Source organism: Tinamus guttatus, unplaced genomic scaffold, assembly GCF_059628265.1.
Source record: "Tinamus guttatus ecotype Peru unplaced genomic scaffold, ASM5962826v1 Tinamus_guttatus_pri_ptg000356l, whole genome shotgun sequence".
In the NCBI taxonomy this organism is placed as follows: domain Eukaryota; kingdom Metazoa; phylum Chordata; class Aves; order Tinamiformes; family Tinamidae; genus Tinamus; species Tinamus guttatus.
This window is the reverse complement of record NW_028288890.1, coordinates 3468406-3482597: the sequence shown is the minus strand read 5'-3', so window position 1 is coordinate 3482597 and position 14192 is coordinate 3468406. Positions and strand designations below refer to the sequence as shown.

General features: G+C 51.0%; 1 protein-coding gene across 2 annotated transcripts in view; it reads right to left on the bottom strand.

Annotated features, from left to right (window-relative positions):
* CAMKK1 (calcium/calmodulin dependent protein kinase kinase 1) overlaps positions 1-14192 on the bottom strand; it is a 28074-nt gene that overhangs the window by 10307 nt on the left and 3575 nt on the right. For both annotated transcript variants that reach the window (XM_088530120.1, XM_088530121.1), the window contains exons 2-10: positions 13616-13663; positions 12942-12995; positions 10682-10733; positions 9812-9945; positions 9072-9108; positions 8174-8195; positions 7905-7993; positions 1218-1417; positions 824-877 (exon numbers count right to left, since the gene is read on the bottom strand). In XM_088530120.1, coding sequence (XP_088386246.1) covers positions 824-877; positions 1218-1417; positions 7905-7993; positions 8174-8195; positions 9072-9108; positions 9812-9945; positions 10682-10733; positions 12942-12995; positions 13616-13663 — 690 coding nt within the window. The remainder of the gene's footprint in view (positions 1-823; positions 878-1217; positions 1418-7904; positions 7994-8173; positions 8196-9071; positions 9109-9811; positions 9946-10681; positions 10734-12941; positions 12996-13615; positions 13664-14192) is intronic.

Below are 14192 nucleotides of genomic sequence, written 5' to 3'. Positions count from 1 at the left end.
ACTAGGTATTAATATTAAAACCTTTTTTAACATGATCAGCTTGGCTGTACTGATTCAGAGCACACTTCTCTCCAGGATGGCCTGCTTACAACAGATTCATTTAGACCCAAATTATTGCTCTTCCTACCTGGCAGGAAAGGCAGGACTGACAGACCTTTAACTGAGCCACAGCAATACTGCAGGGAAGATGGGACAGACCCTGCAAGCACCTGGGGCAGCAGCTCCTGTTCTGGTGGGATGCAGCTGCCGCCTGGCCCTGGCCCAGGGAAAGTACAAAACCTAAACAGGTTCAAAATGTACCAGGATTGCTGTAGAGGAACATGGGGAATAGGAGGGTGTATCCTTGGGCTTGGTTTTATTTCCTCTCTCTCTCTTTTTTTTTTTTTTTTAAACTTTCTCAGGCAGGGCTTCCCAAAATCTGGTTTGCTAAAGTGCTCTGCTAAAGTGCTCTGCAGGGCTGGGGATCCAACCTATGCTTCCCTCCACGCGCTCCATCTGGCTTGTTTCTAAATCTAGGCAATGGAGACACCCCCGACAATCTGTTGGTGGTGCTGCCAATGCCCCTCTGGGCTGGCAGCACTGAAAGCTGCTCCGAGTGCAGGGGCCAATGCTAGAAATCATCCCTTGCCTAAATCTGGGCAAGTGTCCCCCAAATCTGGGGGCACTGTTGACCTCTTCCCATCTGCAGTGCTATTTGGGAAGAGAGGCACTTGCGGGAAATAGTTCTTGATTTCTAATATTTTCCATTTGCTGGAAAGGAACAGGTCAAAACGGAGGCAAGGCAGCCCCCCAGGCATGGCAGCAGCGTCCGGGAGCAGCTTACCTTCCCATAAACAAAGCAGTACAGGGTGATCCCCATGGCCCACACATCGAGCGCCTGAAAGAAAGCAAGTGCAGGCAATAAATTAGAAGCAACTCTGAGACGGCCTCAGTGAGCGAGATTTTCCTACTGACTCAGAGCTTTTATTTTTAATCGCATTTAACATTTTCCATGTTGAATTTCACTGTGCAGAGCCCATTTGAGTTTGGGCTCCTTAAAAGCATCTGCTGCATGGCCAGGAAGGCGGATGGCACTGGATCAGGTGCTGCTGCCACCCATGTCTCTGCTGCTGAGGGGGTATGAGCAAGCAGCCCCTTCCATGGGTGCATCCTGCCAAGGAGACCAGGGTGGTGCTGCCCCTCGTGCCTCGGCTGGTTGGTTGTCAGCAAAGACCTACCTTTCCACTGAAGCTTTTGCCGGTGTCCGAAATGGCCTCCGGTGCCATGAAGGCTGGTGTCCCCGCCGTGCTGGAGAGCTGTGCATCGTTGCCTTCAAACTGATTGCTGACTCCAAAATCAGCTATCTTGACATGGCCGTCATCTCCCAAGAGCAGGTTGGAAGGCTTGATGTCCCGATGGATGATCTTCTGGTAGTGCACTAAAATGCAGAAGGGACAGGAGTGCAGTGTGTAACAACAGCCGACTCACCCACAGAAAATCCCCAAACATCCTTCCAGGAGGTTGCAAAAAAACACCGTGCCGACTCACACACCCCACTCAGACTGGCAAATACAACATGGCCAAGAGCCATTCCCTACAATGTGCCCGTTGTAAGGAGTGTGGCAGAGACAACATTTCACACTGGGAAGCATACAACCGTCACCGGTAACTACATGATGAACAGGCATGAACCCAGAAACAGCCCAACCTGGGGTACAGTGCAGAGCTGTTGGGATAGGGGAATCATTCCAGTCCTGCAGATTGGCTTGGCCTCATCAGACCAGCTGAGTCACTAGGCAGCTGGTGGCATTAAAGGTTTGTGGGATCCAAATAAAGTACTTAATTTCACATTGGCTTATTTTAAAACTGCTGTGCCATAAAACTAATCAAAAGGAGTAGAAGGACATGCGGATTGAAACTGATCTGAGAAGGCATTTAGGCAAAATGACAGAAGTAGCAGATGAGCAGCAAGGCCAGCCAACAGCTTGGATATTAGCAGATATTTCCAATGCAAAAGATGCCTCTGTGGCCAGAAGCCATCCCCAGAACAGGAAGTGGCAGCAAAGGCAGAATTGTAGCAATCCCAAGAGACTTCACCAAAGGGGAAAGGAAATTCTCTGGCCTTCCCACCCTGTCCCAGGACACCACGACCACCCGGCCCCATTTACATCTTCCCATGGCCTGCAAACAGAGCACGTCCCTTCTCACGCCTCCACGCGAGCGCTTCACGTATCTCCTAGGAAGTGCACAGCAGGGTGAGGAGAAACACTGGCCTGATCCATCCTGCCTACCAAGGTGGTCAACATGCTCCCTGTCAGGTCACCACAAAAGATGGTGCCTGAGGACGCTCACCATCCTGCACGTTAGTGCCCAGAAAGAGCCAATGTCACCTAACGGCTCTTTTAAAGCCAACTTTCCAGCGTGCCAAAGTCACACTTCTCGAGAGCATCCGGGCAGGGCCTTCTCCTTGGCTTAGGGCACTGCTAATGGATGCCCATTGAGAGGTACCCCAGCCACGGGCAGCTCTCTGGGATCACCTCCCCACAACCCATGCGGGCAGCACGCAAGGGCTGCCTGGCAAAGAGGTTTCAAACAGGCCGTGCAAGAGCCCGACGCGGCTCGCTGACTCGCTACCACCGCACACATCTGCGGGGTAAGCGAGCAGGTCCGTTCCCAAGAGCTGATCAAGAGACGCTGCAAGCAAACGCGTGCTCGGAGCCTGACAGATGTGCAGGGCATGCCAGATGTGCACGCCACACGCATTGTGGTCAGCTAAAACCACAGTAGCCAGGCTAGATGCGTAAATAAGCCCTGGAGGCCCAGCAGCAGCAGTAACTATGCCAAGACATCTGCTCAGCTGGTGCAAGCTGGCATTTCATCACGGTAATGCAGAGCAAAGAGAAAGCCGGGGGATGTTTCCCTTTGGGAAGGGATCGGCTGCCTCTCGTGCAGGGAGCTGCGTGAAAGCTGCTCAAGATTGTGCCTGATGCTGTCTCCCCCCAAAACACAGGTTGCAAATATGGGGATCATAAGAGAATCATAGAATCATAGAATCATAGAATGCTTAGGGTTGGAAGGGACCTCTAGAGATCATCTAGTCCAACCCCCCTGCATACGCAGGGACACCTAAAGCACGTGGCACAGGACTGCATCCAAGCGGGTTTTGAAGATCTCCAGAGAAGGAGAAAAAGAAGGAGAAAAGAGGGACATTAACTGCCCCAAATGACCCTGCCAGGGGTCTCTCCAACTGCTCTGCTTCCCAGATCCTTAAGGGCTTTGTGTGAAGCCCTGCCAAGCACATCATTTGGTCCCTCTGTTGTCTTGGGAGGGATGAGCCAGCTTTTTCCACAACATGTAGCTCATCTTGCAACCACTCTGGGTTTCTGAATCCCTCCGGCTATTCAGAGATTAAGTGGGTTTTCCCTGTCATTCAGAAGCAACCCTCTGGGAAGCATCTGCCTGGATAAATATTCAGTGAAGACCATGTGGGAGCGGAGAGGAGCGCTGGGAGAAGGGGAATGAGGTTGTTCCCTGGCCCTTTTGGAAAGGGCTCATTTCACTGCATCCCCTTCTGAAAATCCTGGAGCCCCCACAGGTTATTACCAGTGTGTTGAAACCCCATTAAAAATACTATACGCACAGCACTTTGCAATGAGCTGCCACACTGGGCTGTTTACAGAGCCTGGTGCTAAATTATATCTGATTAAAACCAGGATGCCGTTCCTATGCAGGGCAGAAGCAATCCATACGGCGGAGCCTGCTTAGCATTGCTCTCACATCGCTGCCGTGGCACAGCTTTACCCTCCTCCCAAGGCAACCCCTGCACCATGAGCCACGGGCTGCAATTTGGAGGCAACTCCTGCTCGCTCTGCTCCACCAAGAGAGGCCAGAGGAGATGGTTGTCGCAGGCTGGGCAAGATCAGAACCTCCCTCTGCTCCCCTGCAGCCTGGGTTTAGGTGAGGGGCTGGGGAATGACCTTGGGATCCCCAAGAGAACAACAACGAGCCCAAAGAGCAGCCGCTTTCCTGGCCAGGGCCTTTGGTGTGAGATGGGTGCAGGCTCTTGCTGTTAGGGTGGGGACCTTGGGTGTCCCAGAGAAAACTAGTACAAAGTTTAGTAGCAAAGGGTCAAAGTTGTTAAAAAAAAAAAAATCCCACAAAAGTCAAAATAAACAAATATTTCTTAAAAGGCTCAACCACATCAGCCTGATCTGCTCCACCAGCTACATACTCCCAGCCTTAATGGTGGTGGCATCTTGTGAACGGCCCCCATGGATCACTTACGAGCAACACGTGCTGCTACACAAAAGCTTTTTGTTTGTTTGTTTTCAGACACCTAAAAAGGCAACTCCAACACCAACAGAGCCTATTGGCCAGCGAGGAAACCCATGTCAGCCCCTTGTCCTGGTGGTGCCATTGCTGTCACTCAGCCTCCAGAGGCCCCAGCCTCAGGCAGCAGTGCAGTCGGGAGACTTTTGTTGGGCCAAACATCTGCTCTTAGCACAGAAAGTTTCCCTCGCCGGCAGACATCAGTCCAACGCTCCTCCTGCTCCATGCAACCTGCTCCTGGTTGCTCAACACCAGGGCAAACTGGCACAAGGCCAAGCCCATCTTCCCAACCAACCAATTCACCGTTCAGTTATTAAATAGAAGTCACTGCCAAATCAATTCTGAAGGAAATCTTCCTGTCCTCAAAAAGTCAACCCTGTATTTCGCATGTCATCACACCCGAGACATCACAAGTTAAGCAGAAAGCAAAGCTCACCAGCACCTCTGCATTGGTTCTGCAAACCCACAGGTCTTTATGAAGGGAGGGAATCGGCTAATTCTGAAGCATTTTTGGCCAAACATCCTGTAGAATAAAGCTTAAGTCTGAAATACTGCTATGCCCTCATCAGTAAGGCTTAGGGGCTCCAGGACTGCTAGCTTTTCCTAACATACACTCACAGGGATGGAAGGAAACGTGGCCTTGCAACAACGGCCGTAGGTTGAGTATGGCACTGGACGCAGAGAAGGGATGCTCCAACCCGGACACGTCTGCTCTCAGACTCTGCTTTTCCTTCAGGAATGAGCCTCACATCTTGCATGTATCCAAGTGTACTACTTGGTATTAAAATTATTAAAATAGAAAGGCAGTCAATAAAACACAGTGACAGCATGTCCTGCTTCCTGCACAAGGTGGGCTCTCCTCTCCAGGAGGCCCATCCCAGTGTCTCCATTGCTGTATCTCAGCTGGACTCTCTCTGGTGTGGAAAGCTCCTGGTGCCACCACCGTGGCTGCGGTCTCCCTCCCAGTGCCTCTCGCAGGAGACATTCCTGCCCCAGCAAGCGTCACCGGCGAGCACAGCCCCGTCACCATGGACACCAAGCCACCAGGGACCAGGTGCCACCACTGCTAAAAGGTCAGCCCACGTCCCCATCTGCCTACGGCTGCTGCATCCCATCTCACACGTACCTTCTGCACCCAGGGCAGCATGCGGCCCTGCATTAACACCGTCCGTGCTCCACTTCTCAACTTCTCACTCAATCAAACCCAACCAGCAACGACGCGTTTACGGTTGTGACTACCGCAAGCTCAAAGCAGCTGCGTGGTTATCAAGTCTCCCAAATTACATAACAATTATGGATGCTTACATTAAAATCACCTGGCAATCTGCAGATTGCCTGGCAACACTTTTCCTTCAGCGTGCACGAAGGATGCATTTTTCCTCTAATTACGTAATAATTGCCTTGCATTTACTCAGCAGTTCTGAGAACACCATTTTTTAAACTTCCATTCGCTAATAAAATAAGTGGTTACTTAGTAGCCCAAAACAAAGCATCCCATTGTTGCTGCTGTTGGGAGTGCTTGGGCACCCTATCATTTATTGCCCAATTTGATTCCCTCTGCCTGGGATATGCACCTTTTTTGACTATATTCTAGCCTAAAAGTTTCTTCTGAGCCAGAATTGTTATGCAGGCGCCAGCAGCATCCAGCACAATCAAGCTTGGATCTCTCGGATAAAGAATGCAGGGTCTGCTATAATTTGAATGCTAATGAGAATATAAAAAGCCGCAGTCTTTGCGTCCTTCAGAGTCTATTGAAGAGCCTTATGCTTCCTGTTCTCATTCATATATATGTTTCCACTGACTTTCTGCAGTGACCTGAAGGATTTTGGCAGCTTTCAGCACCTGGAAGCTTCTGCATTGTCACAGATTTGCAAATATCGATTTCATTCACACCTGGAGGCTGGTGCTTCCCCACTGATTTCAGACAGATTAAGCGCTAACATTGCATTTCAATGTGGAGCTGGACTCGAGCTCTGCAAACCACCTCCCCTGCCTCAGCAAGGTCCATTAGGCCCTGCAGAGACTGGTTCCCTGTGAGCATTCAAAAGCAGAAAAATATTTTCAGTGGAAGCAACGGCTTGCGTGTGCTACAAGAGGCTGCAGAGCTGGTGGGGGCTGTTGGAGACTCAGCAAGACGAAGGCAGACACAACCAGCGCCGCTGTGGCAGCATGACACTGTGCTTTTACAGGACATGGCTGCAGGTGCTCTTTGAAAGCACATTTTGAACAACTTCCTCTGGCTGGGGAGAGAAACAAGTATTTCCAATAGTTAAATCAGCTGGAAGCCTCCCATCCACACTGGGATGGAGACCTGACTTGCTCGCTCCCAAAGACCCCTTCCATTGACCAGACTACATCAAGGATCCTTGTCCTCCCTACTCACTGCTCTGCCTTCAGATTCGTCACCATAACTGTGCACCTGGATATGTTAAAATAAACCAGTTATAACCGACATTGATAAAAAAAATTACAGTGCCTAAGATGTGTTAAGCCAACCAAGGTGAGTTTTGCAGAACCCACCTCTGCCACATCCAGGGTCAACAAGGAGGTGGAACAGCACCACAAGTGTAAGAAGAGTCAAACACTCGGACATTGGCTCCTCTCATCCATCTGTCCTCTGGTATCATATCTCTTGTCGAATCAATTGCTTTGGCAAAAACTTCAAGCCAACTCAACATCCACAGCACATCCATTCCCCGCTTTAAGCAGCCCTACAGGAAACTTCCCCATATGCTTGTATTTAATAATCCTCGATGCTCCCTTCTTCCACAGATTTGTCTAATCACTTCTGAGCTCATTTAGTTCCAGCATTCACCATCTCCTCCAGTAATGAATGTCACTGTTTAATTACATGCTACACAAAGGTAATTCCTTCTGTTTTAAACATGCTACCTGATTATCTTACTTGCTCCCCGCAAGCTCTTGTGTTGTTAAGTCCACAAACCACCCCTTCTCATAAAAAAAATCCAAACTGGAAAGTTCTGGTCTAATCCTTCCATATAGAATTCCCTATGCCTCTAGGAGCACACCACAGGTTCCAATAAAAGCGCAACAACATTTTTTGTTTTAGTTTCTATTCTGTTTGCAGGAACTCCCCCAAATCCTGTTAGCCTTCTTGACTGTCACTAAGCAATCAGCTGGCATTTTCAGAAGAACCATCCAGAGCAAAGTCTGAGCCAGAAGAGCTAATTTAGAGCCTGTCACGACATATGTATTTTTAGTGTTGTTTCTCCCCCTCACTCATTCCCCCACACTCAGCAACATGGAATTTTACCTGGTACTTTATCATTCTGCCACTCACCACCATGGGATCTTTCTGCCCGCCATCGCAGTCAGTTGTGATGATGACTATCCCAACATTAAATGTCACCATCAACCTCTCTTATTTCACTCTATCCTTTCCCTGGTCACTTAGGAAAACACTAACCAACCCAGGCCCCATTCTGCATTCCTGCTTAACCTGTGGCCTTTCTCCATCAAGAAACCATGTCCTTTACTGATTATCCAACTAGCTATTAAGGCTGTCACACACGGTGAGGGGGGATCTGCACACCTGGGTGACCGCCCGCCGGCACCAGGAGCTTCCCAGTACTCACAGTACTCGATGCCCAAGACGATGTCTCGGAAGTACAGGCGGGCCTGCTCCTCGCCGAAGGGCTGCTCGCAGGGCACCTCCATGACGGGCCTGCGAGGGACGAGGGGCAGCGTCAGCGAGCGCCCTGCGAGGCGGCAGGGGCGAAGGACTCAGCTGCACCGGGCCTTGCACCCGGCCTTCGCCTCCCCTGTGCATTTCTCTGCCCCTGCCTTCCCTCCCTAATGAAAAACACCAACAATTTCAACACGAGATCCCAGCGGGGCTACTCACCCTTTCCTCAGCAGGTCAAACACTGCAAGAGAAGGAAATTAGAGTCTGCATGAGTCAGAGAACTGGACTTGGGGGCATTTTTAGCACCTACAGAAAAACAACTTCTCCCACCAGTGCAAAATCAATCCCTCTCCGCTTGCTTCTTTCCCTTCCCTGTGATGTGGGTACCGGGGGATGAAAAATGAGAATGTTGTTCTCTTTAGCGAGGAACACACACATCCCTGCCTCCCACCAACTCCGAGTGAAGAGACAGCAGGGGCTCAATTGGCAGCTAAACTGCAGCTCCTGCTGACACGCTGCTGCCCTGCTCAGTACGGCCACGACGTGGCTGCCTATGAGATTTTTGCCACACTGCCAATGCCAAGAGAGATGCTGCAGGAGCCCTGGTCTGCAGACAGCTTCAAAAGCATCCTGTAGCTACAGCAGGAGAAGCAGTGCAGCCTTTGAGCCCATCTGAACAAGAAACATCAGAGGCAATGCAGATGTAGGGGGGTTGGATGCTCCCTCCTCCAGTCCGTCTCAGTGCCTCCAAAGCCTGAACCTCCAGATTTTGCCCAAATCTAGCACTGGACCACAGCTGGCACCTCAAGACTTGTGCAGGAGGAAGACGAGAGTGGTGGCTATTCCCCACTCTCCACGTGAAGGAGGTCACCTGTGACCTCCATGGTGGACATGCAGCAGTAGCTCTGGGCCAAGATGCCCAACACAACAGCACCGCTGTCTTGAGAAGTCCACAGCTTAGCAGGAAGGTTAACACGTTCAGAGATGTCACTAGGGGCTCCTCTCCATGACTGTGGATCACCACCTCTATCCATAGGCTACAGGAGAAGTTCAGAGAGCAGCTTCACACCAGGAGGAGAAACCCTAAGGTTCTGTTGGTAGATAATGACTCACTCACCCATGTACAAGTTGTCCTCTGCAGGATCATCAAGGACCTGTGATAACAGAGATAAGGGGAGAGGGAAGAGAAGGAGAGAAAAAGACATTTTTTCATCAAAAACACATTTTGCAGCTCCCTGTATGCTGTGTTGAGCTGCAGAGCCTGCAGAATGACTTCCTGTCTCCAGAGAAACCTAAGCGTCTGACTATTTGGACAAACTGCTACAGCACTTTTCATAATAACAAATAACAGCACTTTTCATCCAAACCCAACCCGCTGAAAATGGTTCTGAAGCCAAGCACCTGTGCACTGTCCCGGGCCTTGTCTAGGCAAAAGCTTCAGGGATCAAAGCCACCCGTGCACCCAGCTGCTGCCTTCTCACAGGGCCACCATCCTCAGGAGCAGGGCAAGCACATCTGCTCGTCACATGTGATTTATGGCCCTGCTTGGGGTTACCAGCCTCGAAGCTGAATTCCTGGTTTTAAACCAATTTTGGCTGAAGCGAGGCCAGCTGAGCAACCTCTTGTAATATAGATGAGATTAACTTCAGTGGAGTTTGGGGTGGAGACACTCATGGACACACATGGATCAACCCCACTCCCCATCTGCACACCCTCCTGCACAGCCCACAGGAAGCGTGATGCCCTCAGAGCGAGCACGTAGGCTGCAATTTTAGATATCTTTAGGATCTCTAGGGTCTCCCAGCTCCTATTACGTTTCATTCATGGTTATGGCACCCATCTCCTTCCTTGCCTCACCTCAATCAGTTTAACGATGTTGACATGGTCCAGCTTCTTTAAGATGGCTATTTCCTGATAGACTCTGTCTAATGGTGCCATCGGCTTTGGCTGCTCTCCGGAGGCTGATTTTGACCCTCTAGGAGGAGGTCGACCTGCAACCACAACAACATAGGATGGGGGAGAGCTTCCTTCTCTATAGCACCCGGCATGCAGGAGCAGATGGCTACTATCTGGGCAAGGAGCAGGCCCACAGCCTCTGGAGCCTGACCCCGAGTGCCGGGAAGCACCTGGACACGGCACCCTGACCTTCTCCATCCTCACAGCACTCCGAGTCTGACTTCAAGGCTCTTACTAACTCCTGAACTCACAACACTGGAGATCCAAGACTCCAAGAAAGAGGCGGCAGAGCCAGAGTCCCTGTGAGATTCCTCCTTCTCATCCCCTTCTCACCATGCCAAAGTGCTCAGTCTCCACCCTGAGCAGAGTGTTCCAAGCCCAGGGCAGCTTCTGATGGCTTCTAGCCTGGCCATCTCCCATGTCCCTGCCACCAGGGCCAGGTGCCATTTGAGGGGTAGAAATGACCTCAGGAGAAGAAGGGGGTCTACCCTGCCTAACTTCCAGCATTTAATTAGGTTTCACAGATAGTGGGCAGGAAAGAGAGAGCACTTCAAAGAGACTCAGCAAATCAAAGCTGGGAACTTAATTACCAAGTACTTTGAATTTCCCCGTGTTAGTGCCTGTCCTTTCGATACCCACGGCGCTTTAACGCGCCCCCAGCTCCGCGGGCGGCTTTCAAAGGAGGCCGCGTGCCGCAGCCTGTACGTGGGCAATGTTCCTACGGGGATATTTGCCTGGCTCAGCACAGCACCTCTGGCACGAGATACCCACGTGGAAATCCATACTGTTTCAAGAGCTTCTTTTTGGAGAGGACTTTCATAGCCTAGCGAAAGAAAGAAAAAGTGGTGTTAAAACTGTGGCATTGCTGTGACCTTGGAGTACACTGGGCATTAGGGATATGCTCAGCTCTGCCCTCAACCTAGGGAAGATGTTTCCTTGTTCATGATGGGTGCTACAGGCCCCCTTTCTGAGGGCTACTCTAACACCCTGAAGCAGCCCGGCAGATAAATACTCCATAAGCAACCACCTCCTGGTACAATTTGCTTCGGAAAATAGAGTCTGTGCTCTGAGGGTGGGGACGGTCACTCTCTCCTTCCCCTTACACTGGGTTGTTTCTCCTATTTAAACAACCACCTTATTTACCATTCGCACAGGAGTAACCCCTGTGAAATATAACCAAAGACTCCTGCAAGACGCAGGCAAATGGGTGACGTTTTGCATTACCCTGTCAGAGGCAGCTTCTGCAACTTGTTACTACCGCGCAGAGCAGGGACGGGTCACCAAGACCATCCCAGCAGGCTCCTTCTCCAGCGGTTTGTGCTGGCAGCAGGACCACGGCACACTCCCAGGATCCCACCTCTCCAGCCAGGCTCACAGCTCACCAAATGACTGTTATTTTTGGTACCAGCCTGGTGAAACCTTCTGGATTTGCATGGTGTAACCGGGAGGACAACCCAGCTTGGCACGACACAACGCTCTCAGGGCACGGCGGCGAGCCCTCAAGTCCCCATCCTGCTTCTGCTGACAACAGCAAAGCATCCTTTTCTCCAAGACGCCCATGCATGTAGGATGTCACCTTACTTGCTAACATAGGGACCTTGGCCAGAAGGGATCCAAACCTGGGAAGGGCTCGAATGCCACCCAAAGCAAAAGCATTTGTAACAGCCCTCTGCTGTGTGGATTCTCCAGGGGCTAGCAGGGTTCAGGCTGGCTGCTGCCATGTTTTCCTTGGTAGCAGCACTCAATTCAGTAGTCTCTTGTCATAACTTCTGAGGAACTTCCCCCCTCGAGACTCAATAGAAACCAGCCCTCAGTGCCAAGGGCATTAGCTAGAAACGGACAGTCTGAGCATGCAATCACACAAATCTTGTTTCTCAGGAAACCAGATTAAAGAAGAAAGAGACAACTACAATGCAAGTGCTTTAGAAAGCTGCATAACAAATATTCATCATTGCCCCTTTTCCCTGCAAGCTGATTTAGAGACTGAAAATAGGATGGAACCATGACCTGAGACATCACAGAATGAAATCCCATTGGCACAGTGACTCCAGACCAATTTCCCTCTTGGAAATGTTGACTTTCACTTTTTCCCCTGCTGCTCCAAAACAGCACTGGGCTTTTTTTCTCCCCCTCCTGCTCACTGCAAATGGGGCAGTGAAACAGGAGCCCAGGGACCCTGGCAGGGCCTCGTGGGCATTCGCAGCCGCAGGGTCCTTGCAAGGCGCCCAGGGCCACGTGTGGTGCCACAAGCTCCATGTCCCCGAGATGCTCCTGGCGCCTGGGATTCGCAGCTGGGCACAGTGCGGTGGATAAGGCTGTGCAGACACCTCCTCCTCTTTCACAGAAAGTAAATGCCAGGAAACAAATACAACCCCTTTATGTTTTTTCCAGATGCGGTAACCATCTTTTTTCCTTCTCTCCTTGTTTCAGGAGTTTTCCCTAATCCTATGACAGATCCAAAACTCAGCATAGCTGGCACTGGGCCCTGCACTTTGGCCAGAAGCGGGAACCGTGCTCCAAATCGCACTCAAGAGTCTGATTTCCTCCTCCTACCTGTTATTGCTTTTCAACACGGAGCAAGATTTAAAAAAACACCACAAGTGTAGCTGCATGTCAGCCCTGTCCCTGAGGCCCTGCAGAGCACCTTGCTGCAGGAGCCACGCTCCCCCACTATAGCCCTTGGGGGTTTGGCTGGATTAGGACAAGAGGGGGAGATTAAGCGAGCATTAGCGAGCACGCAGCAGGCTAACCCGACCCTGGGCTTTCACTGCTGCCGTTGGTTTTCCTGTTGACTGCCCCTGGGTTAACCCCAATGCCATGCACTGTAGCTCAGACCATGGGGAGATGTGCTGGGAGTGGGGTCACATCCCGCAAGGGGGGCTGTGCCCTCCAGCTGGGTGGGTTTCTGGCATGTTCATGATGACCCTCTCCTTGCAAATCCACCTGCATTGCATGTCACCACCCCCTGCTCCTAATGGGCACGGGGAGCCCCACATGTAGGTGGCTAAAACACAGGCAGTGTGACACTCACATAGTGCTTGTCGTCATCCTCGTTGTAGGCCAGCTTCACGACGCCGTAGGAGCCCTGCAAACAAGCACAAGCCCCTGTCAGCTGAGTGCTGGGGGGGAAGGAAACCCCCAAGGATCCAGGCAAGAGCCCTAGGGGCAGGAAACCTCCCGGATTTTGCCCACCCATGACAGTGGACCCCGATGACAGATGCACACACGGTACCAGCCAAGCCAAGCGCCACCCAAAGCACCTGCCTTCCCCGGCACATGAGTAGAAGTGACGGAACTAGACCTGACCTAGCAGCTCGGGCATGGATGGAAAACCTTAACCAGTCCTGATGGGGGACCCAGCACTTGCCCTGGGCTTTTTCTTTCTGTGCTTTCCTTTCCCTGTCAGCTCACATTAGCGCATCGGAGGCATTAGCTTGGCAAGGAGCACCTTGAAAGGAAGCCAACTCATCTACCTTGGGAGGGGAGGAAACACTTAGCCTTCTGAGGAAGCGGTTCTGCTTTGACCTTGAGCACGGCTTAGTCATACTTATAGGGCAAGAACCAAAAACACCCACTCAAATCAAAACACACACCAGTTTCCCAGTTGGCCATCCAGATGCCTTGGGATGCCACACTAATTTTCTCCGTGTTTCTGTGCACGCATGCAAGTTATTTCCTAAAGCCGCACTGTTTCCAGCCACGTACCTTGCCTATCTCGCTCTGCAGCTTGTACTGGTTCAGCTGCACACAGTCCTGCAGGGCGAGAGGAGAACAAAATTAGAGGATTGGTAGAAGGAGAAATGATGGAGCTCAAATCGGCACCAAGTCGAGGCAAAGTGCCAAATAAAAGACGACTAAACCTTATTTAAGCTTGGCCCATTGTTAAGAGAGTTTTAAGTGTTATAGCCCCAGTCTCACAGCATCTCTGTTGCAAAAATCAAACTGCTGCATTGCAGGGTGCATCAAAGCACCAACATGGGCAACAACTTAGCTACTTCCCCCAACACGAGCCTTCTCAGCGAAGGAGGGTAAAGGAACGGGGAATTTATGACCTTTTAAGTTTGCAAGCACTGGCTTGTCAGGAATACAAGGAGTGATTTAAATCTCGATCTTGTTCCCAGCGAAGGAAGCTTTTTTCCACTGCCCTGACAGAGAGAAAGAGCCAACTGTGAGTAATGCAGCCGCAGAAGCACATTAACTCTGCTGCTAGCACAGCGTGGAATATCTTTCCAAAGGCAAAAACCCATCCATCAACACTACGAGCAGCAGAATGACTGCGACG